At 42.9% G+C, this 24,592-nt stretch overlaps 1 protein-coding gene across 3 annotated transcripts in view; it reads right to left on the bottom strand.

Moving 5' to 3' along the window:
- REEP1 (receptor accessory protein 1) overlaps positions 1-24,592 on the bottom strand; it is a 315,311-nt gene that overhangs the window by 23,739 nt on the left and 266,980 nt on the right. For all 3 annotated transcript variants that reach the window (XM_086964257.1, XM_086964256.1, XM_086964258.1), the window contains one exon: positions 6,141-6,298. In XM_086964257.1, the coding sequence (XP_086820383.1) occupies positions 6,141-6,298 (158 nt within the window). The remainder of the gene's footprint in view (positions 1-6,140; positions 6,299-24,592) is intronic.

The raw sequence follows: 24,592 nt of genomic DNA on the forward strand, positions 1-24,592 counted from the left end.
AGATAGATAGTTAGGTAGATAGTTAGGTAGATAGATAGATATATAGATAGATAGATAGATAGATAGATAGATAGATGATAGATAGATAGATAGATAGATAGAGTTGTAGAGATAGATAGATAGATAGATAGATAGATAGATAGATAGATAGATAGATAGATAGATAGATAGATAGATAGATAGATAGATAGATTGAGGGAGATAGATAGATAGATAGACAGATAGATAGATGCATCGTAGTTCTGCAATTGTAGTCATGTTATAAATCAACTATGGTTTTCACGAAAAAAAAGGATACAAGCTGACACTCCAGACACAAACATCCTTTATACCACACAATGATGATGGGTTTGAGCAACAGAAGCCTTTGTCAACCTAGTGTGTGTCCTCATTTGCCTCTCAAAGACATCTGAGAACACAGGTATAGACAAAATACCGTACACGATTAAAACATATTGCCGCTTGGACATGTCTTTGAATTCATCCTCATAATTCTGCGATCCAACACGCCCATTTATCATGATAATGAAAACAAACAAAAGCATTATTCTACTAGAAAATTTCAGAATGCCCGTGTGACAAATCGAATCGATGCTTTATGAGAATCAAAGAATAAAGGATCACATGAAATATATTGAAAATATTTCCTTTCACAAATTATCAAAAGTTTAATTAATTATTCTGGTCATACATTTCTCTGGTTTAAATAATAATAATAATAATAATAAAACCATTTGTAGAGCGCATGGTTACACTATATCAGTGTGTCCCCGCGCTATGAAGAGAAACCGTCCAGTGAGCAAGACCTTCTGCACTTGGCACCACAAGGGGGAACGAGGTAAAAATACTGGGCTTAGGTTTGAGGGAATAGGTATGTTTTCAATTTAAGTCAGAATCTTGCTTCCAATGGTTCCATACGGAGTTCGATAGGGAGCTCATTCCATCTCTTACAAGCTAAGTATCTGAACGAGCGACTACCCATTTGTGCTTTAAAGATGCGAGGAACCTGAAACAGCTTTGAGTTTGAGATATCACACATAGCCATAAAAAAGGACTGTCTGTCCAAGTCTATCTGATGTAGAGTGTTGTAACGTTGTATAAGATACTCTCTAGTGTTGCAATGTATGTAGTGGGATCAATTTTATTTAGAAAATGCTCAATTATATTTGAATAATTAGAGTGATCATGCCCAAATGGGTACAACTAAGTTTTGCATGTATGATTATTGTCCAAAAATTAATTGTTCTCCTTATGCATAGTGAATGTACACAATTACACCATTAAGGCATATTGGATTGAGGCTGCACACAAGTACTGTTGTTTTAACAACATCTGAAGGGTCAAGAGTTCCGTGTTGCATGTGTTACCATCATTATAAAAATGCCATTGCTTCACAAATACTCCTTAGTCGTATAAGTGTATAAGGGTTGTGAAATGTGTGCAATAATAGAAAGAATTATTTTGCAATTACATTTAACAACGGAGGGATTTTATACTATGTTCTTCGATGAGATAAAAAATACATGAAATAATCTTGATCTCTTTTTGGATAGTATCTCTCTAAACATTCTGGTTTTCCCACTCTCTTTGGCACCAAAATGTGGGCAAATATAAAAAAAAAGCAATAAGAAACTGATCAACTGTTACAAAAGTGATCAAATAACGACGCCATTTTATAAAGTCACAAAAGATACATGTATTAGGAATGTAAGTTTTCATGGGTGTTATTACAGAAAAAAAACTGACATCCAAACTCACTTCTTTTTATTAAACGTTTCGGGGGAAAAAAGGCTTTTAAACTTTTAAATTCTGCATACTATTATACCTTAAGACACTTTGACATATGCCTTGTACGGGATCTTGATCTGGCCAAGTCCTGGCCTCCTTTAAGTCTGCTACTATTATCCCTCTTTTGAAGACCACTCTTTTAATCCATCTCCAACACTCACTGCATCCATTTCTCTTGCCCCAGCTACTACAAAGATTCTGGAAGCATTTGTAGCCCATCACTTTTCTACCTTTCTTGAATCCTATAAAATACTGAGTAGATGCTTAAGCAGTCTTCAGACCTCACAAGCACCGAATCTGTTGTTTCCATTCTAGATTGCCTTCATGCAGCTGATGTAGGCAGTGTCTTTGCCTCAACAGTGTCACCGCCTTGGTCTTATTAGATCTCTCTCCGGCTTTTGACAATGCTGACCGCACAATGCCTCAAATTAAACTCATTGTAGCTGGAACTAGTGGCACTGCCTTTCAGTGATTCTGCTCTGATGAACATATTCAAAAGGTTTTCTTTCTTCTTCACACAAACTCTACTATTGACTGCCCAAATGATCTGCTCTATCATCTATTCTTTTTAATTTTTAATTTTGAAATCTGGCTACACTCATTTGTCTATTTAAATTGCTATTTGATTGCTCTGCCAACAACACTCGGATCCTTTGCAGGTGGTGCGATGTTCTTCTGATGATCTATCACTTCAATACTGCTTTCCAAAGTGCGCTTCTGGATGGGGCACCACTGGTTAAAAATAAACACCAGGAAGAATGAGATTCTTGCTCACCCTTTGGAAGCGCTCTTTTTAGCTCCCAGATTTTGGCCTTGGGACTAATTCTTCTCAGTCTCTGAAGGCACTTGGCATCAAAGCTGATGCCTCTCTTTGGGTGCACATTCAGGTTTCTTCTGTAGTCTCCTTGTGCATTGTTGTTATGAAAAAGATTCACCTTTTTCTTTCTTTTCTCTCCTATGATGCCCATCACACTGTAAGTATATTGCTTATCAGGTACAGATTCAACTTCTGTAATGGTGCCTACCTCGGCATGCACTCTTTGCTGTCATACCAACTGCAAGCTATAGAGAACCAGGTGGCATGCCAGGGAAGTCTAGAACCCTGTTTTCATCAGTACTTCCACATTCTGAAATCTTTGCACTGGTTACCTATTAGTGGTTGAATTTCTTTTGATATGTTAATCATTTCTTTTATGGTTCTTCTGGTTTTATCATCTCTTGCCTACTCTGCTCAGAAACTAATGCTCTTTGTCCTCCAGTTTCGCAGAGCTCGTCTCGGACGTTGCTCTTTTACTGTCCTGCCCCTGACTCTCCAGAACACTCTATCTACCCCCTGGCATTTTGGTATATCTCCACACAATTCGATTCAGGAAAGAAATCAAAACACTTCCTTTCATTAAAACGTATGCATCATCACTCTATCGTTTGCTATACTACAAGAGACCTGGGTAGTAGTGTACAATAAAATGAACATGCACATTTCTAGATAGTATGTATTTCAAAAGCTACTGAGGTTAAATACAAAGATACAGAAATGTCCAAAATATGGTGCAGTCTGCAACTTAAAAGACAAATCTAAAGAATTTGATGGTAAATTAGGGCCTCAAGACTCACAGAGCCTAGCTATGTCAATGTCCAACCTTGTATTATTTTTAAAACTGCAATGAGCATCCGGATAAAGGCTACCCCATCATGTCAGTGTCCTGAGCCCAGCACGACAAAGACTCTGATTCCTGTTACCAGCAACACGCATTATACTAATAATGGGAAACGGCCACTACAACGCGGCCGTTTCTATGATTACCTTAACCACGCATGCATTACAACGCATGCGTGGTTACCACGAAAACCTTTACCACGCATACCTTTACTACGAGGTACGTAGTAAAGGAATGTGTGGTAAAGGATCTAAAAAAAGGGGGTTTGGGGGGTCTCCCCCCCAAAAAAAACTCACTAGAAGAAACGTTGAGATGTGCAGGAAAACAGCGTCGATTAAGAGGAAACCGAAAGGAACTTCCGCTTCCTCTTAACGACGTCTGACGTCACCACGGAAGAAATCGAGGAAAAGGTTATGCGTAGAAAAAACATTCTGTTGTAACGCATGCGTGGTAAAGGCATGCGTTGCAACGGAATGCATTGTAAGAACATACAACCACTAAGAATAAATGCAACCAAGAACCATGAGCCTTGTCACAGGTAAATATTGGAAGTTGAGTGTGTGGCTCATCTACTAAGTGTGAGAGATGAAAGACAATAAAGTATGTGCATGCACGGAGAAATTAAAAAATGATAGGTAGTTTGAAGAGCAAAATTAATGCGGGACAGCTTCGTGATGCTATTGGGGACAGGATGCGACTCAGGAGCACCAGTAAGTAAAATGCACCTTCTACAACTCTTTCATGATTTGCCAAAATACAAAGTCACATGGCTGGGCACACCCGTGGTAATGCCTAAGTTAGTTGAGAGTGGAAATGAAATCACTGCCTAGAGGCATAATCCAGAAATGGGCTTTTTTCACACTAGACGAACGCTAGTCAGGTACTCAAGGACTTTGACATGCCTAACATCCATATTTCTTGATCTTGAAACACATCTCTACTGGAATATACCTGTGGCCATTTCACCCATATCTGAAAATGACTGGGCATGTGCATTAACCCCCGATGACATCATTAGAAGCATGTCAATAAACAGCACATGCCTATTGACCCTTGAGGACATCACAGGAGGTGGGATCATGTCGTTTTACCAGTTAACCATCACTTGATGAAATTTCAAGGCTAAGGCATGTCAGTAAATAGTGATAAAAAAGGTAAACTTACTATCAGAAGATCATAATCACATATCTCAAACTCAAACATGCTGGTTGTCATAGTTAATCATTGATACACCTAAATGGTGCACCTGCTCACCTGCTGAATTTTAATCTTGAGAAAGTGGCAGGTCACCTTTATGGGTGTTTTGGTTCTGCCTTCTCTTTTGTCGGCCTCTATTTTTTGCTGTACTCATAGTAAATAATAACCTATTATTCACTAAAAGTAAAATAAACAAAACTCAGAGGTGCCTGTTCCACTTGCAAAAAAAGTGAAAAAGCAAGAGGCTGCAGGCAGATAGCTGAGGATTTGGAACAATGCATCAACATGCTGTTTGCAACATACCGGTGCCAGTGTTGAGGTGGAGGGAGCTGTGTGCCTACATTGAGGTACATGCAAGGCTGGCAAGCAGCTATGAAATGGAGGGGTGTAGGCATCTGAGGGTAAGTGAAAAGAATCTCTCAAATATGAGCATGCTTAGACGTAAAAGTGAGTGAGTGTGAATTTGTGTGTGTGAGAGACAGCATGTGTATATGAGTATTTGTAAGGATGTCAGTGTGTGTGTGTGTGTGTGTGAGAGAGAGACTAAAAGTGAGTGAAGAGGCAGTGAAGGAGAGTGACTGTATCTAAGTGAGAATGAGTGAATCAGAGTGAGTGAAAATGAGTGAGAATGTGAGAGTAATAATAAGTAAGTGTGAGTGTCTATGACAGTGACTGAGAGAGTACAAATGAGTGAAAGCTGGTGTGGGGAGTGTGAGAAAATGTGAGGGATTGACAGTGAGGAAGAGCGTGAGTGAATAGTGAGAATGAGTGATTCAGTGTTGTTGAGCATGAGTGAGTGTGTGTGAATGTGTTACACTTGTGATTCTGCTGCTGGCTTAGTTTAGATAATGCTTCGAATATTAGACACTCAGGGCAAAATCTGAGCGCGGACCTATTGCAGGTAATTCTTGGCATCAGGTAGCAGCCATGGGATATGGAAACTCTGGTACAATGGATGTAGTTATTGACATTTTACTGCAAAAAATAAAACCAACGCCTTCGAAGCTGCTGGCTTCATCATCTTGATACCCCATAAATGTACTTAAAATTTTAAAAGCGACTTGTCAGATCCTATGGATTTTAAGTTCATTATGTGACATTTGTGCTAGAAAATGCACTCATTTTCCCAAACCATCTGAGAAGAAGGTGGGCTTCGGGGTAAGGTTCAGGCCACACCACTATCAATGTACACCGCCTGGTATGTTGATGTACAGTGTTTTCATTTATCCTCTCTCTCTGATAATATATGCAAAGGGTTGTCAAGAGTCCAAGACAGTCAGATCCACGCTGGCATATTTAGAATATCTATATGAATTAAATTATTCTGGATTGTTCCACGCTGATTATAGAAATTTGATTAAGAAACCCCGATAGAGACAATATTCACACATTACACGACAAATGTTCTAATGGGAAAACACTTGCATGCCGACAATGAGCCAGACCTTTCACGCAAAGAGACATTTCGACTCTGACCCCTGGATGGGATTTCAGTACCTCTAGAGGAGGCCGAGTAACTTTAGGAGTGCTAGGCTTGGCTGCCTGCTCTGTTTGTTGGATGCCCTCCTCAGTGGTGCCATCTGAGCCTACAAGCACCTTCCTTTCACCCTCCGCGGCTCGCGACTCTTCCAACTCACCACCATATAACTCAACCACTTCAAATTGTTCATTTAAAGTCTAAATATTGGAGACAAAGGCAAAAGGGAATGAACATCAGTGATTTCTGTTGCAACATTTGTTGAGAGACAAATTAAAAGCATGCTATTGATGCCCAGAGCAGTTCCATGCAACATGGTAGTCATTATCTGTTTTTATTAGACTTGGAGATACCATTCAGTTTGTTGTGTACATGACTTTACAGCTCTTTTTCTACTGTCTATCCTTTGTGAAAGATTGTTAACATAAATGTGCACATGCATATATGCATGTATGTTGTAGTAAACACTTATGAAGAGCAAGTCAATGTAAGGCACTGCACATAGTAATGTGAGGGGTAAACTCTAGATGTGTGCCTATAAACAATACCTAGTAATTACAGAGTGTATATTCCTCCTATCTCCTCTCTTAGAACGTGGTCTTCCAATGTGGAATGATAGCCCTGGGGTCAGATGTATTTCGCTGCGCCATAGGAAGGGCCAAGTAATGCAACAAAAAGAAGGCCCTGCACAGAACAGGAAAATGTGTGCAATGCAGAGTGCCCATCTGCAGTGTTCACAAATCTCAGTGAGACAAGCTCTATTATTGGGAGGTTACATCACTGGGGGAAGGTGGCTCTCCCATTGGAAATACAGGGGACTGGGGGTCCTTGTGGATTCGTAGACTGGATAAACACTCTGGCTTAGGTTAATTCGAAGGGCGTTTTCGTGGGTGGACAGTGGAAGATCTGAGCGCATACCATGAGCAATAAGCAACGTGCCATTGGTCTAATGCTACATCTCACTAATGCGGTCCTCATAAGCTGAAAAAAGTCTTAGGATATGTGTTCCACATTCGGTCCATCACCTGTTGTTTTTGCAAATTCCCCTCCTCAAGGGACCAGGCCTGGCAGCTTGACTGGACCGCTCTGGCTGGAAGAGTTTGATTTGCCTACAGTTGGTCGCTGTCTGGTGAGCCTTAGCGGACAAAAAACATAATTGAATGGAAGGCAACACAGTGGCTGAGAATAATTCCAGCACTCCAGCCATTACTTTTATATGTTTAGTAGTGAGGCACCCGGAGAGTGATGGGTATGGTCAGAGTTGGATCCCTTGCTGAGAATGGCATTGAACTCAAGCTGCACATCACTGATGAGGCTTTAACCGATTGGAACTGGTCTTTGGTTGCTTAAGTTGCCTTGCAGAAGAGACCTGGTCATACAGTTAGGGATGGATTGTTTTTGTTGGAACAGGGCTTGTATTTGGCTGTTCTGTAAATAGAGGGGACAGTGGGAAAAATAATTATTAAGTAAGATATTTCCTGGGTAAATACCAGTGGCTGAACAGAATTGAAAATCTTTTTTTATCTGTAGGGTAAGTGCAGAAGATGTGTGTGCCAGGGGGACTGAAGGGTGAAGAAGTGCTTGAATGACCCAACAGAATGAAAAATATAATGAGTTGTTCATTACCATTAGCATTTGTCTTATATTTAGTTTGGTCTTTTTTTCTTGTTGCTTTTTATTTCTTGTGCCTGGTGTGTCTCAGTGTAGAATGTATCTGGCTCTGTATTCCAATGTAGATTCTGGAATCGTATCTATTTGAAATGGGGCATATAAAAGTCAACTGCTGACCGGGGATCAGCCTTGAGTACCACTGCGTCTCTCTGCTTTGTGTGTTGGTTAAGAAAGCAGGTAGACTTCAGGCCTCCCTGGAAAGCCTTCTGTATATCCTTTTCCAGCCCCTGCCTTTCTTCCTATTTCCTTGGTTCCAGTTCTAGCTTGCTGTCTTTCTATTCTTCTGTCTTGCTTCTGTTACCTTGTATGTTTGTTACCTGCTTTCTTCCAAGTGTGCCCTGTGATGTCCTTCCTTTCCTGTTAAGCACTTCTCCTTGGTAGCTCCTTGTCTATTGTGCTTGTGTTTAATTCTACCCCCTTGCTGTTACTGCCTTGCGTGTTCCTGTTTGATCACCAGGATCCGTGGGCTCAGCTGACTACCTAGGGGGTGTTTCTTGTTCACTGTGAGTATTGTCTTTGAGTTACATTTATAACATCACCATAGGTATAAGCTCCACAGACCCTGCCTTTGCATGCATTTCCTACATGGGGGTATTTGCAGTCAGTATCTGTAACAGCAATTGTGGGTAAGAAACTTACTGAGCTTCAGTCTTACCATGTGGAGCTCCTGAGTGCTTTACCCCACACCCCCCTTTATTGTTAATGTTGTCTCATATATGGCTTGCACATTCGTCCTGGGTGTAGTTATTCTGAATGCTAAATTGCCTTGTGAGTGCCCTTCTGTTACTAGGCTGCAGTACCTTAAACTGCCACTAGAGGGCTCTTGAGTCACACACAAGTCAGCTGTAGCAGGTTGCAGTATTTTGAACCGTGACTGGAGGTTCACTGTCAGGCACACAAGGTTGCTGTACCAGTCTGCAGTACCCCCAAGTCATTACTAGATGTCCTTTGACTTACACATGTCTCCACACATCCACATGTCTCCACAGACATCCGCCCTGAATCTCAGGATACCAGAGAATGATGAACAGATCAGATGTCCTTGAATGTTTCCTTTCATTCGAAGGGGAAAATGTCTAAGGGGGCAGATCACCGAGAGGGCATGCGTTCAACATATACATGTGCTTATTCCCTTTAACCACTTGGGCGCGGCCGCGATTCTGCGCCTGTGCGGCACATTCCGATCGCGGGTGCGGTCATGACGGCCGGGAGCCGTCATCAGCACACGAGCACTGTGTGCCATGACGGCTCCCGGCCGTCATCAGCATGGAAGGGGTTAACAAGTCTATTGATTCTTGCTTGTTTTTTTATGGAAAAAATAAATATTGCCATGCTGGGTTAAGAAGGTGAAACTAACTTTCAAGGCTCGGTGTTCATCCTCTGTACATTTCTGACGAGGTTATCCCAATATTGACAGACAGCACCAGTCATTCGCATATAGAAAATAATCGTAATCGTTGGCCTTAAACATCAGCTTTTTTGTTTTTTCCTTGTACGTGCAAGGCAGCAGTCACCAATGTGGGTGGTAGATTGGGTGCGTGAGACTCACCATCACTGGGTAAGGCTAGCTGTTGGCACAAAAAAAGTCTAGTCGTATAGGAAAGCCTCTACACAAAACAAAAGAACAGAGCCAACCACTCCAATGAAGTTCTAAAGTTCAAATGCTATGGGACGTGCGAAAGAAAATGAGTCCCTTGACACTAGAGGTGTAAGGAAAGAACTCATCGATTCCAATCAAAACACAGTGAGAACAAAATTCTCCAAGGCGGAGCAAACATAAAAATATACTACCCTTGAGAAGTGGACTACAGTATACATAACAGTGTCCTCCTAACAGAAATGATGAATTTAGATATTGCTTGTGCTTTGCAAAAAGTTAAACAAAATTTGAATTTTGATTAGTCTAAGTCACATGTGTTCTATTTTAGTGAGATATACGTCATACCGTTTTAAAGTTTTTATGAAAAATGTATCTATTTTTGTTTTGTTTTTATGATGTTTTATCTGTTTAAGGACAATGGTCCAAATAAACTTACATTTTGAACTGAAGTGGACTCAGTTTACTTTCCTGCTGAAATAACTAAAGTTGTGACTACGTGAGGTGATTGCTGCTCAAACGCAGGGTGCATGCACAGTGCAGCTGCCGTGGTAGAAGGATGTATGTCGTTACTACGCATGCTTTTACAACGCATGCCTTTACCATGCAACTTTTACAATGCAAGTCGTTGGGGGGGGCTGGATAGTGAATAGTTTAATTTACTATTCCAACTCCAGTCCCCGTGGACAGTAGGGAAAGTTTTGGATAGTAAATTAAACCATTCCCTATCCCACAACGACCCCCAGCGCAAGTCGTTGTGACGACTTGCGTTGTAAAAGCTGCGTGGTAAAGGTAGTGCGTGGTAAAAGTTGCATTGTAAACGCTGTTCCCCGTGGTGGAAACAGGGACAGTGAAATAAAAGTCTTTATTAGTAACTATGCTTCCTGCTCTTAAGGTCCTCTGCTATCCAGCACTCGTTTTACATCCCTTAATAAGAGGAAACAGATAATTCAGTGTTATACTTTAAATATATTAGCATGCATGCCTTCAATGAAATCCACAACACTACACCAGTATTCACAAAGTAGTTGTCTAGATCACACATAGTATTAGGAAACACCTCTGGAAACACAAGAAAAAGATTCACACTGCAGTCGTGGGCGATGCACACTGCAGGCACTGCAAATGCAGCAAGTCCTTGGTTAGTCGATTAAACCACATCTAGGCCATGTTAATCTGTTTAGTGGAGTGAGTGGATCTTTGTGTGCAGACACTCTAGAAAGCTAAAAAACATGCATTTGCGTACCACTTACACCAGAATGCCGCCACATTTAGATACGGACAACAGATAAAAAAAACAGAAAATAGCTGTTAGAAAACTAAAATGTCTTGAGAATAAATTATTGTGCAAATTCTTAACCAGTTGAACAATCTCAATTGCATATAATGTTTGTGTTGAAAGTTCTGAAGGAAACAGGACACAGCTGGTAAAAATAATACTCGTTTATTGCCCATCCACTCTCCTCACTGGAGAACACCTCAACATTCTACAGGGAGCTTCAGGACAGGAGAACCCAACAGGGGTCAGGGAGAAGGGGTGGACGGAATGTACCAACAGGGCTAGTTGTAACACATCTCCCTTCCTTATAATGAGTACCAACAATACGTACAGTCAGGTACAGGTTAGCAACAAATTAGGCTGGGCTCCCCATGGGGGGAATAACAGGCGTACCTAGAAAAAAGGTTATGGCTTCACTTTTATAAAGTTGTCAAAACTCCACCATTGACCATTTTCAAAATGTACTACATTTTTCAACACTTTGACAATCTTGCTAGGGGAGTAGAACTTGCTGATGTCAGTTCCCGATTTGGTGTTCCTTCTGGCTTGCGCCATGTCCCCCACTTCCCACCTTTGAACCTTAACTCCATGTTTCTTATCGTACCACTGTTTGTACTTAGTTTGATGTTGTCTGACTTTCTCTCCTGCCTCCTCCCAATCTACATCCCTGACATCGCCCCCGTTTAACCAACTGGGATTAAACTTGGTACTAGGCTCCCTCCCACGTAAAGACACGAAAGGAGAGACCCCAGTTATTCTATTGGGCGAAGTGTGATAAGCCCACAGACATTCCCTCAAACAGTTCTCTACATCTTGTCCATTTATGGTAGCTAGCTGGATATTTTCCTTGATGACCCTGTTAGCTCTCTCCACCATGCCATTTGCTTTAGGGCAATAGAGGGCTGTGGTTTCATGTCTTATGCCTGAAATTTCCAGAAAATCCTGCATTTCCTCGGAGGTGAATTGTACCCCATTGTCAGTAACTAATGTGGAGGTTATACCTTCTTCACAGAACACTTCTTTGAGAAATTGGATCACTGATCTGGTATTGATGTTGTGCACAAACTTTTGCCTTATCCAGTGTGAAGTATAGTCAATCAGAACCAACATGAACCTTTTTTGCACACCTAGATTTTGCATGGGTCCAATGATGTCCATTGCCAACTTGCTCCATGGCTTGTTTGGGACACTTACTGGAGAAAGTGGAGACTTGTGTATTATTTTTGACTTGTCACTTTTGGCACATGCCCCACACTCTTTTACAGCTTCTTCCATCATGGTGTCCATTTTGGGGAACCAAAAATTAGTTCTTACTCTCGCCTTGGTGGCACTTCGCCCAAGGTGGCCTTCATGCGCCAAGTCAATGACTTTCTTCCGTAATTCTCTGGGGGGAATCACTCTGTTATTGTGGTACACTTTTCCTCCAATGACGCTCAATTCATTTCTGACCTCCCAAAACTCTTCTAGTTCTGCTTCAACGTCTCTCTTCTTGTTAGGCCATCCCTTCTTGACTTGCTCCATTAAAACATTAAGTTCTTTATCTTCCTTCATACCGTCTTCCCACTCTTTCTCTGTGATGGCAGGAAAATCCATCATCATTATGGGACTGTCCAGAGCTTCCTCAGGTTCTTCTTCCTCTGGTAAAGGTGATCTTGAGAGAAAATCTGCAATAGTATTTTCCTTGCCCGGCACGTGTTCGATCTTGAAATTGAAATGTTCTAATCCCAGAATCCACCTGCTGATGCGCGGGGTGCAATTCTCCAGACCTTTCACAGAAAATATAAACGTGAGGGGCTTGTGGTCCGTCCGTATTGTGAACCTCAATCCCCATAGAAAAAATGTAAAATGCCTGACCGCCCAAAAACACGCCAAGGCTTCTCGTTCGATTACCGAGTAGTTCTTTTCTGGTGGAGAAAGGCTCCTGGACGCGTAGGCAATGATCTTTTCCTCACTACCATTTTTCTGGACTAGAGTGGCACCCAATCCATAGTTTGATGCATCTTTTGCAAGAATGGTTTTCTTAGTCGAATCAAACGTACCAAGTGCTGGAGAGTTGATTAGATCCTCCTTTAGAGCATTTGCAACAGCCTCCTGCTCCTCATCCCACACAAAATCCTTGTTCTTCTTTAACATCTCTCTCATGGGCTCACATTTTGTTGCAAAATTGTCCACGTACTTAGACATGTACTCCATGAGCCCTAAAAAGGATTTGAGTTCCTCTTTGTTACGTGGATTTGGAGCCTCCTTCACTGCACGGATTAAACTTCCCTTTGGTCTAAACCCTTCTTCTGAGATAGAATGGCCCAGATATTCGACTTGTTGCACTTTTATTCTGCACTTTTCCTTCTTAACTGTTAGGCCTGCGTCCATGAGTTTTTTAAAGACTTGCCTTAACACATCATCGTGTTCTTCCGAATTTTTTCCATAGACCAAAATATCATCCTGGAAACACATTGTGTGTTCTACACCTTCGAGGATCTTCTGCATAACTCTTTGAAAAATGGCTGACGCAAGGCCAAACGGCATCCTTTTGAACATAAATGCTCCAACCGGCGTAATGAACGCCGTGAGTGGCCTTGAATCCGGATGCAATTCGATCTGGTGGTACGCCATGGATAGATCTATTACACTGAAGTACTTTGCAGGGCCCATGGTGCTTAGAATCTCATTAAGGACTGGCAAAGGGTGTCTTTCAACCCAGATACAGTCATTTAGGCTGCGCAAATCCACACAGAGGCGGATACCTTCACCGTTGGATTTGGCTGCGAGAACAATCGGGGCCAACCACTCGGAACAGTCTATGGGTTGAATAATGTCCAAGTCACACAACTTGCGCAGTTCATTTTCTAGAGGCTCTTTCAATTTAAGAGGCACGGTGCGCAGGCTGTGCACCACAGGTTTGGCATTGTGCTTTCATTTAATCCTATGTTGGAAATTGTGCAGACATCCTAGCTCCTCTTTGAAAAGCTGTTTGAATTCTTCACAGATCTTTTCACTTCCCTGAAACTTTTCTGTAAGTAAGACTTGTTCCGCACTATTTGGGTCCAGTATGATTCCCAACTCCTTTAATGAACCCATCCCAAAAGGTTTGAACCAGACTTCACTACGTATATTGTCCCATAGGTTTTCCTATCTTTGAATTGAAGCTGCACGTCCTTCATCCCCAGAAGGGGAATATTGCCCTTATTGTATCCTGAAGGAGAGATATCTGGAGTTTTTAGATCACTAATCTTATTTATCCCCATGGAAACAGTCATCCTTATTTATTAACGTGAACGGAGAACAGGAATCTGCAAACATTTCAAAGCGTTCATCATTAATTAATACATCGCATTTTGGATAAATAGAATTCACGGTGTCATCAACATCCTTTACCTGCAAAATAAACTTTTCCATTTTCTGTTCAATACATTTCACTTCTTTACTTGCACCCCTTTCAGTACTTCTTTCGTAATCTCTTGTGTGTAACTCTCCATCACGACACACCCTGGCAAAATGCCCCCTTCTATTGCATTTCTTACAAGTGACATACCTGGCTGGGCATTGAAAATAGGTGGCAAAATGGTTGTTACTGCCACACGGGTAACACTTAGGACCCTTCTCTCTGTGCTCTACCTTGGTGCTGGTATTTTCCTTAAACCTCATCTTGTACACATCAATCCTCTCTTCTGCATCACTAATGGTAGCCACTACCTCCCCTTCTGGTTTCATTTCTTTAACACACCTTGCTGTGTGTTCCACTGACTTGGCTATTTCAATTGCTTCTTTTAGCCCTGGATTCTTAGCTAATAGTTTCTCCTGGATGTGTGGATTATTAGTGCACTTCACCAATTGGTCTCTTATTAAAGAGTCTGTGAGATCCCCAAACTCACATAGCTGTGTCAGTCCCCACAAAACTGCGATATAATTCTGTACTGACTCCTGTTTCCCTTGACATCTTTTAAAGAATTTGTTGCGCTCTAGGACCACATTGATTCTATCCCCAAAGTGTTTCTCTAACTTTTCCATGGTCTGCACAAACACATCAACCTCCCCCACAGCATTACCATCCTGCTCTGGCACGGGTAGAGATTCATACACTTTGCACCCTTGCACACCCAGATTATGGAGAAGGATATGTTGTTTCCTTATAGAATTGAACCTTTGTCCCCCAATGGCTATAAGGTACGACTCAAAAAGCTTCACCCATTCCTTCCAGCTTATCTCAGGTTCCCCTATGTCATTTAGAAAAGGTGGGGGTTGATTCATGCTTGCTGCTGCCATTGTGAAACAGGAAAAATTGACCTAGAACTACACAAAACTGGGGGGTAAAAATAACCTTAGGAAAAGAATACTACCCAGTGTGTAGAAACAACTTTTGAACAGGCACTTTTTTTCCTCAGCACTCACTGTCCCTTCATTAAGTGGACCCACAACATGAAACAGTAAAGAAAACGCTGCAAAGATAAAAGTTAGGTTGTATGGAAGAGTTCACACTATTTCATTGGGCACCAACAGTCAGTCACTTTGCTAGCGGTGCGCAGGCTTCTTACTAGTGTTTTCCCTTCCCTTGTGACTCCGCTCGATTATTCTTATAGAGATCCTCGAGAGAACGTGTTTTGGCAGGACAGCTGCTCCTTTTGCTTTATTTGCCGGCCTGAAACAAGATTCCGGATACAGACGCTGTCTTAAGGATGTAACAGAAAAAAGGCGGCCCTTAACGCCTGATGCGCCGGCACTGCTTCCCCGGCGGAAACTAGGCACACGGACAACTCTTCTGAGGGAACGAATCTGAGGTGCAACGCAGGCGCCTGACTAGAGACACCGCCAAGCCCCGGATATTGTCGGCTTTCAGTGACTCTGACAGGAATAATCGGGCTTAGGCTTCCGGTGCGCTGCTATGACTCCAGTCAGGACACAGCTCTCACAGGCAAACAATTACTTCCCGCTTAGCGCAATTGCCCTACGAGTCAAAATCCGTCAGCAACTTGGTCAAGGACGGAGCGCCCTGCCAGGAATCACTCGCTGTCAGCACTGTTACCGACCCCATGCATCGTAGACCTCACTCGATACACCGCCACTTTGCCCACGCAGGTCCCCAGCAACAGCAAGGTACGTGTCTAAACAGCAGGAGGGGTTGTTTTCCTTAACAGGATGTACACGTCGCACTCAGAACAGGGTCAGGCTTCTTCAGAGACACACAATCCGCCCTCCTTCAGTCTCTTTTGAAACACTTTTACTGCATTTCTCACAGTAAGCACTCACAGCTCATCCAGTGGATTAGCTTACATCTCACAATGCTTATATGCGACCTGGACTCCTGCTTTCTTTCTGGAAAGGCCAGTTATGGATAAATTCCTTACTTCATAGTCCCTTGAAGTGTGTGTGGAGAGAGCACACAAAGGGGAGATGGTCACTACTGCCCCCTGCGCAGTTCCGTCGCCAGTGTTGAAAGTTCTGAAGGAAACAGGACACAGCTGGTAAAAAGAATACTCGTTTATTGACCATCCATTCTCCTCACTGGAGAACACCTCAACATTCTACAGGGAGCTTCAGGATGGGAGAACCCGACAGGGGTCAGGTAGAAGGGGTGGACGGAATGTACCAACAGGGCTAGTTGTAACAGTTTGCTAAGTTGTTTTATCTCTTAGCCATATGCTGCAACAATATTACTGCCTTCAGAAATGCATTTTCAATTCAGCCCAATTGACATGTGTTTGCATTATGTTGTTCTAATCTCTGCCATACTTACTGAATCTGAATGGCACACTCTCGCCTCCTTCATCTAACTAGGCTGTGGCTATTTAATGTTTTTTTGTCAACAAATCCTTTTATTGGCATGTCAATAAAAAAAAAGTACAAGCATCAAACTGTGCAATGATAATTTCTCTGACTGTCTCCCTTGCGACATCAAACCTTTTCTGTCTCCCCTCCCCCAGTGCAGCCAACAGCAATTTTTGACGTGACCACATTAGGTGGCTATCTTCCAAACGCAACAGGGGCGAGGTCATCACCTCTGTAACTATTCCAACTGCCCTAAATCTTTGCCCACTTTTGGGGGCATTCACGGCCTTCATATACCCTCTTGGCCAACATACACCAATCCATAATCCATTTCCACTCCTCTAGCAGCTGTACTTGTTTTGCACCCCACTATTATGCAACCGCCACTACCCAAAAACATTGAAGTTTTGGACAGTCCCATGCCATATGGTAACAAGCATTTACAATGCAATGGTTTCGCCTTTGGAAAAGTTAGTACTATTGGCATTGTAAATGACAAAATTTGTATTTATGTGTTGGTTTTGTCATTTACATTGCCATTAGCTTAATCTCTTGCAATGTGAGACCTATTGTACCCTACGGACGAGCTCAGCAGACAGCAATTACTACCACACACACCTAGAGCCACACACACACACACACACACACCCAGAGCCACACACACACCCAGAGCCCCACACACACCCAGAGCCCCCCCCCACACACACACACCCAGAGCCCCACACACACACCCACCCAGAGCCCCACACAAACACACCCACCCAGAGCCCCACACACACACACCCACCCAGAACCCCACACACACACACCCACCCAGAGCCACACACACCCACCCAGAGCCCCCCACACACACGCCAGGCGAAACCTAAAAAGTATAACAAATGAAAATGCAGAAGGAATAGGCAATATACAAAATGTACAACCTCTTTTTACAAACTACTGTAGCAGAACCACAACAGTGCTAACCTGAACATTACAAAAAAAGTGCAGTCTATTCTACGGACTGAAAATCACTTTAAATGCTTTCGACTGTCTCATGGAAAGAATATAAGAAGTGTGTACACAAAATCACAAATTGAAGGAAAGCAACGTTGGGCTGTTCTTTAAAAAAGTATGGGAGGCTCCATGCATGCATCTGTGTTGTCTGCGGCCAATGTGTGTTGTAATAGCAGGGGATCATCGCTAAAAATGTACCCATCACGCCATAAATAGGCCTACAAACTTCTAAGAAAAAACAAATACGGCCCTTATACTGATCTGTCAGACCAGCCAATCGGGCCAGTCCGATCCTGGTGGTCTGTGTACACGGATTGAGACTGGGCCATGTGGTCAGGTGGCACTTGAACCTGGAGCCTCTGTCTGCAGGGTCGCTGTTCTACCCGGGCCCCTGGCTTGATGGAGGCATCATGGACGGTGGGGCTTCCAAAGTGGCAATCCATGAAATGGAAAGAAGGGCTGGCAGACTGTCAACAAGGGTGTGTGGGCAGTGAGGTAGAAAGAGCTTCATGGGCACTAGTTTAAGGAAGAAAATGGGCCCCCTCACATACATTTGTAAAAAAACATTGGCACTAATGGAGGTGAAGTTGACCCCTCATGCCCACGGGTTCTGGAGTAAATAAGCCCCTGCTGGTGTGCTCGGCTGCTCTGATGTGCACCCTTCCTGAACCGTGCGCTATTGGATACTATTTGCAGGAGCCCCTTCGTATTGGCTGGTGGTCAGCTAATCAGCCGTGCCGAACGGAATCTAGGCACTGCTCGGCGAGGGAGGGAGACCAGCCAGGCAGAAAGATGCTATTGTGTCTGAGCGTCTTGTGAGAACCATCACTGTACCAAGCGAGGACCACCGGAAGAGAGGCCCAGTGCCCCTTCGTCAACGGGTCTCACGCTTGCAACTGCAGCTCTGCGGGGCTGATGGTAGCCAGCAGCTGCCACAACAGACACCAAGTCAAACAACTCCCTTTCTTCCCTGCTTCCCGCTTCAATGCGAAGTGGACGCATTTGCTACCTTTTCATTGGGGTAGGACGGGCCCACGGACAGCGGAAGGGGGGCGGGTGAACGGGCTCACGGACAGCGGGAGGGGGGGCGGGTTAACAGGCACACGGAGGCGAAACCTAAAAACGTAAAACAAACAAACAGACAACATGGACGCTTGCAACTGCAGCTCTGCGGGGCTGATGGTAGCTAGCAGCTGCCACAACAGACACCAAGTCAAACAACCCCCTTTCTTCCCTGCTTTCCGCTTCAATGCGAAGTGGACGCATTTGCTACCTTTTCATTGGGGTAGGACGGGCCCACGGACAGCGGGAGGGAGGCGGGTGAACTTTGAAGTTTCTGTTGCTGAATCAGGCAAGGGGAGTTGGCAGTCAGTGACCACAAACCCTTAATTAATAGTCTTTCTCCATCTCGTACAGTGTTGGACCCCTGGCACTGAATATATGACTTTACCACGAATACAAATACTCCGCATGGCATTACCACGCAAATTTTACTTCGCAAGTGGCTGTACCACGCAGCTTTTTAGAACGCAAGTTCTAAACTCGCATTTCAAAAACGTTACGTTCACCAGCTCTTACTTCCATCCTCCATCGAAATATGCGTTAAAACACGTCTACCAAAACTAAAAAAGGACTTCAATTATGACGTACTCGCCACGTCTTCGGTGCGGCTCTTTTTTTTTTTTTTTTAATGAAACTTTAGTGCGTTTTTTTATTGTATGTAGCCTGCTCGGTTTTTTTTTTTTTTATGGGGGAGGGGGGAGAACCCCCCAACCCCCCAAGGCCACGCAGAACTTACATGCTGGACGACCAAAAGGAATACCACTTGCGTGGTAAAGACGGTCGTTGAAGGCTCCCTCGTTGAAGAGACGTTTGCGGGGTAAGTGGATCGTTGAAAACGTCATGCGTGGAAAAGACTTCGTTGTAAATGATGTTTCCCCCTGGCACTGGTCGATGAGACATCCAGGCTCAATGTCTGGATGTTCTTGTTCCATACTCATAATAGGTTTGCTGACAGAGTATTTCAGATTCCTCGGATTCAGCTATGCTAGGTCCTACCAGACTGATGCAGCCACAGCCTTTGTCTTCTCATGCCAGCAAGAAGGGTTGGGGCTGGGAGCTCCCTGTCAAGGGAACCCAAACTAACGCACACTCAGCTACCTCTCAGCCTGCTGGGGTAACCCTTCTGAGGAACAATGGAGTATGAAGGGGGGAGGTACTATCCCCATACTTCAAAGGATCCTCTGTATCTTATCCTCCACACCCAGGGTTTGGTCCATTTCAAAGTTCCTTCGAAATGCTTTTGATTAGTCCAGCAACACATGCACAGGAGATGTACAAGGGGTCCAGGGCTGCCACAGTCCAGCACACACATATACATACTCCATGCTTGCACAACTATGCATATGTAGTGTAAACATACATGTGACATTCCCAGCTGTAGGAAACTTACAGACAACTTTAGACAAGAGAGCCAGTAGGCAACTCTCCCCGTGCGGACAATTAGCTACAATGCCCGTCCTGCATGTATGTACAGTCCTTGCCACCTGTCCTCTACACAGCCCAGTGAGCTGATGGCAGTCACACTCAAAACACAAGAGGTAACCATGGTGTGTCCATTCAGACCGGAGTCCCACACTTGGTCTCACACCAATTCTGTGTGAGCTCTTAGCAAAAACACAGTGAGGCCAGAAATAATAAACAGAGAATCGCTGTGGGAAACTTAGGACAGGGGTGCACACTCTCCACCAGAGACCTGAATGGGATCGCTTAAATCCTAACATCCCCTCACAAATGTATTAGTGTTGTTAAGACTTCTACATGCCGTTTTATTGATTGCCAAGGCAAAGGAGGCATGTGTGGCAAAAAAAGAAATGGAAATGGTTTTCTGAAGTGATTGATAATAACTAATAGTATTTTCCAACTCTCATCCTTTTTGAAACGTGGATGCCTACAGTAAAATAACACAATCAAAACACAGTAGGGAAAGCAAAATCAGTAAATTTCTCTAGTATGTTACCATAATCTTATGTCATACAAATCCATACATCTAATTGAAAATAAACTTTTAGATGTAAATGCCACAAGTTTCATATTCATACATAAATGCAATTAAGCATAGCAAGTCAAATGCAGAATTGTAATTTCATGTCATTAAAAAGAAATTCTAGATTATCCTTGTAATTCATCATCAATCCTAAAATCAAACATTTCCAAAAACATTTATTGGCTTAAACTGAAATTAGAGAGCTTATCAAATACAATTTTAAAATGAAGCATACATTTCTTAATTACTTTTTAGAGGAGATATATACATGCCTTCATCTGACAGTGCTGTGTCGCCCACGTCTCCACACAGATACTTACTATCTCACAACTTTCCAAATTTTGCTTTTCCCATTGAGTCGCCTATTTGAAGGATCCAACCTCCGTGAATTAAAGCGCCTCTTCTGTGTCTAAACCACAGTCTAGTCTGCAGTAATCTTGTAACCAATTATTTTGAACACAATATAAATGTTTTTTAAATATGTCATTTTTAGATGAAATGCAAAAGGAACGTTTTCCTACAAGCAATTTACTGAACATATTTGTTCTCAGCGCGTGTCCTGCGGATATTTGTAAGACACATTGTCAAAGCTTCAGTGTCATTCTATTTTTGGACGTGTACAAAGTGTAAAATCATACAAGGCTTCCCTTTCAGATATCTTGTGCACTGTCTTACAGCGTGTTCAGCCCTCTTATGGTTTCCTTGTTTGCTAACAGACTTCTCGGTAAGATCACTCCTGTCTCATCCCAATTCAAACACTGTCCCTTCAGCGAAAGATTCAAACACATAAACACAGTCCCCTTCCTGCCGTGATGAACTTAAAAGAAGAGACAAGATGTCCCAGACAAAGATGTCGCCGCCTTTGATCAAAAGCATGATGTCATCTGTGCCTTTATAAACAACAACAATACAATTAGTCTACAAGAGCAACCCGTAGACCCATGAGAACCTGGGTGCACAATAATATCACGCAACAATGGCTCGCGTAGGTATCGCATAGGTATCGTTTGTGAAAGAATATTGATAATCAGTTGGACAAAGAATTCTCACGAGTATTCACAACACCTACCAGTACCAATTTGTTCTGGCACATTAATAAAACAAAACAATAATAAGAACACAACAAACACCATTTTTAAGGGGAGAATATTTGTATCTATAGTAGTGAAACCAAATGCATCCACTCACAAGGACAGGACAGCCCCAAAATACAAACATTTAACAAGCATTTGCAATGCAATAGGTCTCGCATTCTTAAGATTTTGAGGTATTGGCATTTTAAATGACAATGCCTTTTATTTATGTGTTTTGAAATGAAATGAAAAGGGGTTTTTGTTAAGCGCGACTGCTGCCCTCGGGCGTCCAAGCGCTGAGAAAAAAGGATAGTGCCTCATTGTACAACAGGTTTTAGGAGTTAGTTTTGTTTAATAAAGAGTAAAGTTTTGAGCTGCTTGCGGAAGGATGATAGGTTAGGATTGGATCTTAGGTGTAGAGGGAGCGAGTTCCACAGTTTGGCAGCGTTGAAGGTAAAGGACCTGCCTCCAGCTCTTGATCTCCTAATCCGAGGAGCTACTGCCAGGAATGCATGGGCAGAGCGGAGTTGTTTGCTGGGGTGGAAAGGGGAGAGTAGAGGGTGGTTAATCTTGGGGCCAGTTTTCCAAAAGGCTTGGAGGGAGATGCACATGGCTTTACATTTGATTCTCTCTCTAACCGGGAGCCAATGTAAAGTCCTTAACCCAGATTCTACTGACGCTCTTCGTGGGAGCTGAAGTAGCGTGAGTGAAGCACAATTCTCAATCCGCTGAAGTTTTTGCAGAACATATTCCGGTGCCCCTAGGTGCAAGGCATTACTAAAATCTAGTCATGATTGAATTAATCCTTGTATCACAATTTGCTTGGCTTCAAAGGGTAGGAGCAGAAGGATTTTCTTTAGCATCCTGATGATTCCAAAGCAGGTCGCAGATGTCTTGGTTGCTTGGGTGGTAAGGGTCAAGGATTTATCCAGCCAGACCCCGAGGCTTTTTATGTTATCTTTCGGGATGGGCGGCGTACCCAAGCTGGTGGGCCATAGGAGGTCGATGGTAGATAGCGCTGGAGGGCCGAGTAGCATAAGCTCGGTTTTATCACCGTTAAGTTTAAGAGATGATGCAGTCATCCAACCTTTAACCTCTTCCATGCAGGTAGTCAGGTTGATCTGCGCCATTTCACAGTTTTTTTGTGCGAGGGAGGTTTTGAAAACCTGCAAGCAACGACTAGAAGTACAAAGTGCACATGAATAAAAGGCATTGTCATTTACAAGAGGGAGGTGTTGAGAGGGGCAAGAGCAAGCGACCACATAATGCAATTGGGGTAGGTGGAGGCCATGGAGAGAATCATAGCTTTGTGCCAGACTTCCCACCCTCCAATAAAAACAAAACAAAACCTTGAATGTCCCAGGGAGGTCGGAAACAATCCCCATGGACTTTATTTGTAAAAAAAAAAAAAAAAGTTGAGAAAGACGCACACAAGACGCGCGGCCGCCATGATTTAATGTTAAAAAAGCACCAACAAGTTGGGCAAGGTCCGCGACCCGTCCTGCGAGTGGTGCGTGGCCCCATTGTGAAATTAAAATGGCATATTGCGCTGCAAAAAAAAAAAAAGTGCCCGCCATTGCTAAAGCTGGCTTCCCACCAGTGCGCTTTAGATTAATTAAGCGACAAGTTCTCCTGAAGGGATAATGCAAGCATAACCGTAAGGACACACATCACAAGTCCAGTCCTGATGGGAGGTTACAAAAGAAGACAGGGAGGTACTAAGGAGAGACTAATAAGCCTATTAAGAAATCAAAAGCCAACATTTATGAAGGACAGTCACAGCAACCAATTGAAAAGATGGGCAGAGAGTGGGCGGAGCTTCAAGTCCATACCTGAATACAGCATGCCTTGCAGAGCAGCACATGCGCCGCGCAGGCACGACCTAAAAAGAAATAACGTGTAATGTGTCCCCAGTGTCAAAGCCGCAACATCAACAATATACATGAAATCAACAAAATGCCTAAAGTCTTTTTTTCATTTAAGATGTCCCTGAATGTTTAAAGTCTTGATGACACCCCTTCACCCTTTAAGGGGCTGAAATGTCATTGTACGATTACTGTAGCAGACAAACAGTTGTTTGTGTTTATCTCTCAACGAGACCAATCAAAAACATCCTAGAGTGGTCTGTTACTAAACAAAAGCATCACACATTTTGATGATTTCACGTATATTATTGATGTTGCGGCTTTGACACTGGGGGCACATTGCACTTTTTTCCTTTTTAAATTCAAAATCTTTGTATTTTAGGGCAGTCCGGGCCTTGTGAGTGGATGCATGTGGTTTCACTACTATATATAAAAAAAATCTCCCCTTAAAAGTGGTGTACCTTGTGTTCTTATTATTATTTTGTTTCATTAATGTGCCAGGACTAATCGGTTCTGGTAGGTGTTGGGAATAGTCGTGAGACTTCTTTTCCTCCTGATTAGCAAGATTGTTTCACAAAAGACACCTATGAGAACCATTGTTGCTGATATTTGTATAAACACACAACAGCAAAGTTGTGTCAGTGAGGCACTCCAAAAGAGGTGGAGAGGTGAAGTGAGAGTGAGGACAAAAGAGTGCACGAGAGTGAGAGAGAGAAAGGAGGGTGAGAGCAAGAAAAAGAAGGATATGAGACTGAGAAGAAGCGAAGAAAGTACCAGTGTGAGAGACCAAGAGAGAGAGAAGTGAAAAGGGAAAAGGAACACAGAAAGAGAAATGGAGGTAAAAACATTAGATTGGGAAAAATTATTAGAGAATGACAGATTGAGAGAAGGGGTAAAGAAAAGTATTTGGGCAACAAAAGGGCAGGAAGTGTTTAGCTGATTCCAGTTGCAGCCACTAAGATCGCCTGTAAGGTCAAAGGTCAACAAGTAAAACTCCTTCTGCGTAGCTTGGATCAATATATTTCAATTCAGAAGAAGAACTTGACCTAAATGCCAACTGGAACTGGAATATATAGGGACTGCTCTCGTCCTTTAAATTTTTTTAAATTTATAATAAATAGGAAAGAACAAAGTCAAGCTCTTAGTTCTAACGCCTAACATGCACCAGTAATAACCCTCCAG

This window comes from Lissotriton vulgaris, chromosome 3_2 (genome assembly GCF_964263255.1).
Source record: "Lissotriton vulgaris chromosome 3_2, aLisVul1.2, whole genome shotgun sequence".
Taxonomy (NCBI): domain Eukaryota; kingdom Metazoa; phylum Chordata; class Amphibia; order Caudata; family Salamandridae; genus Lissotriton; species Lissotriton vulgaris.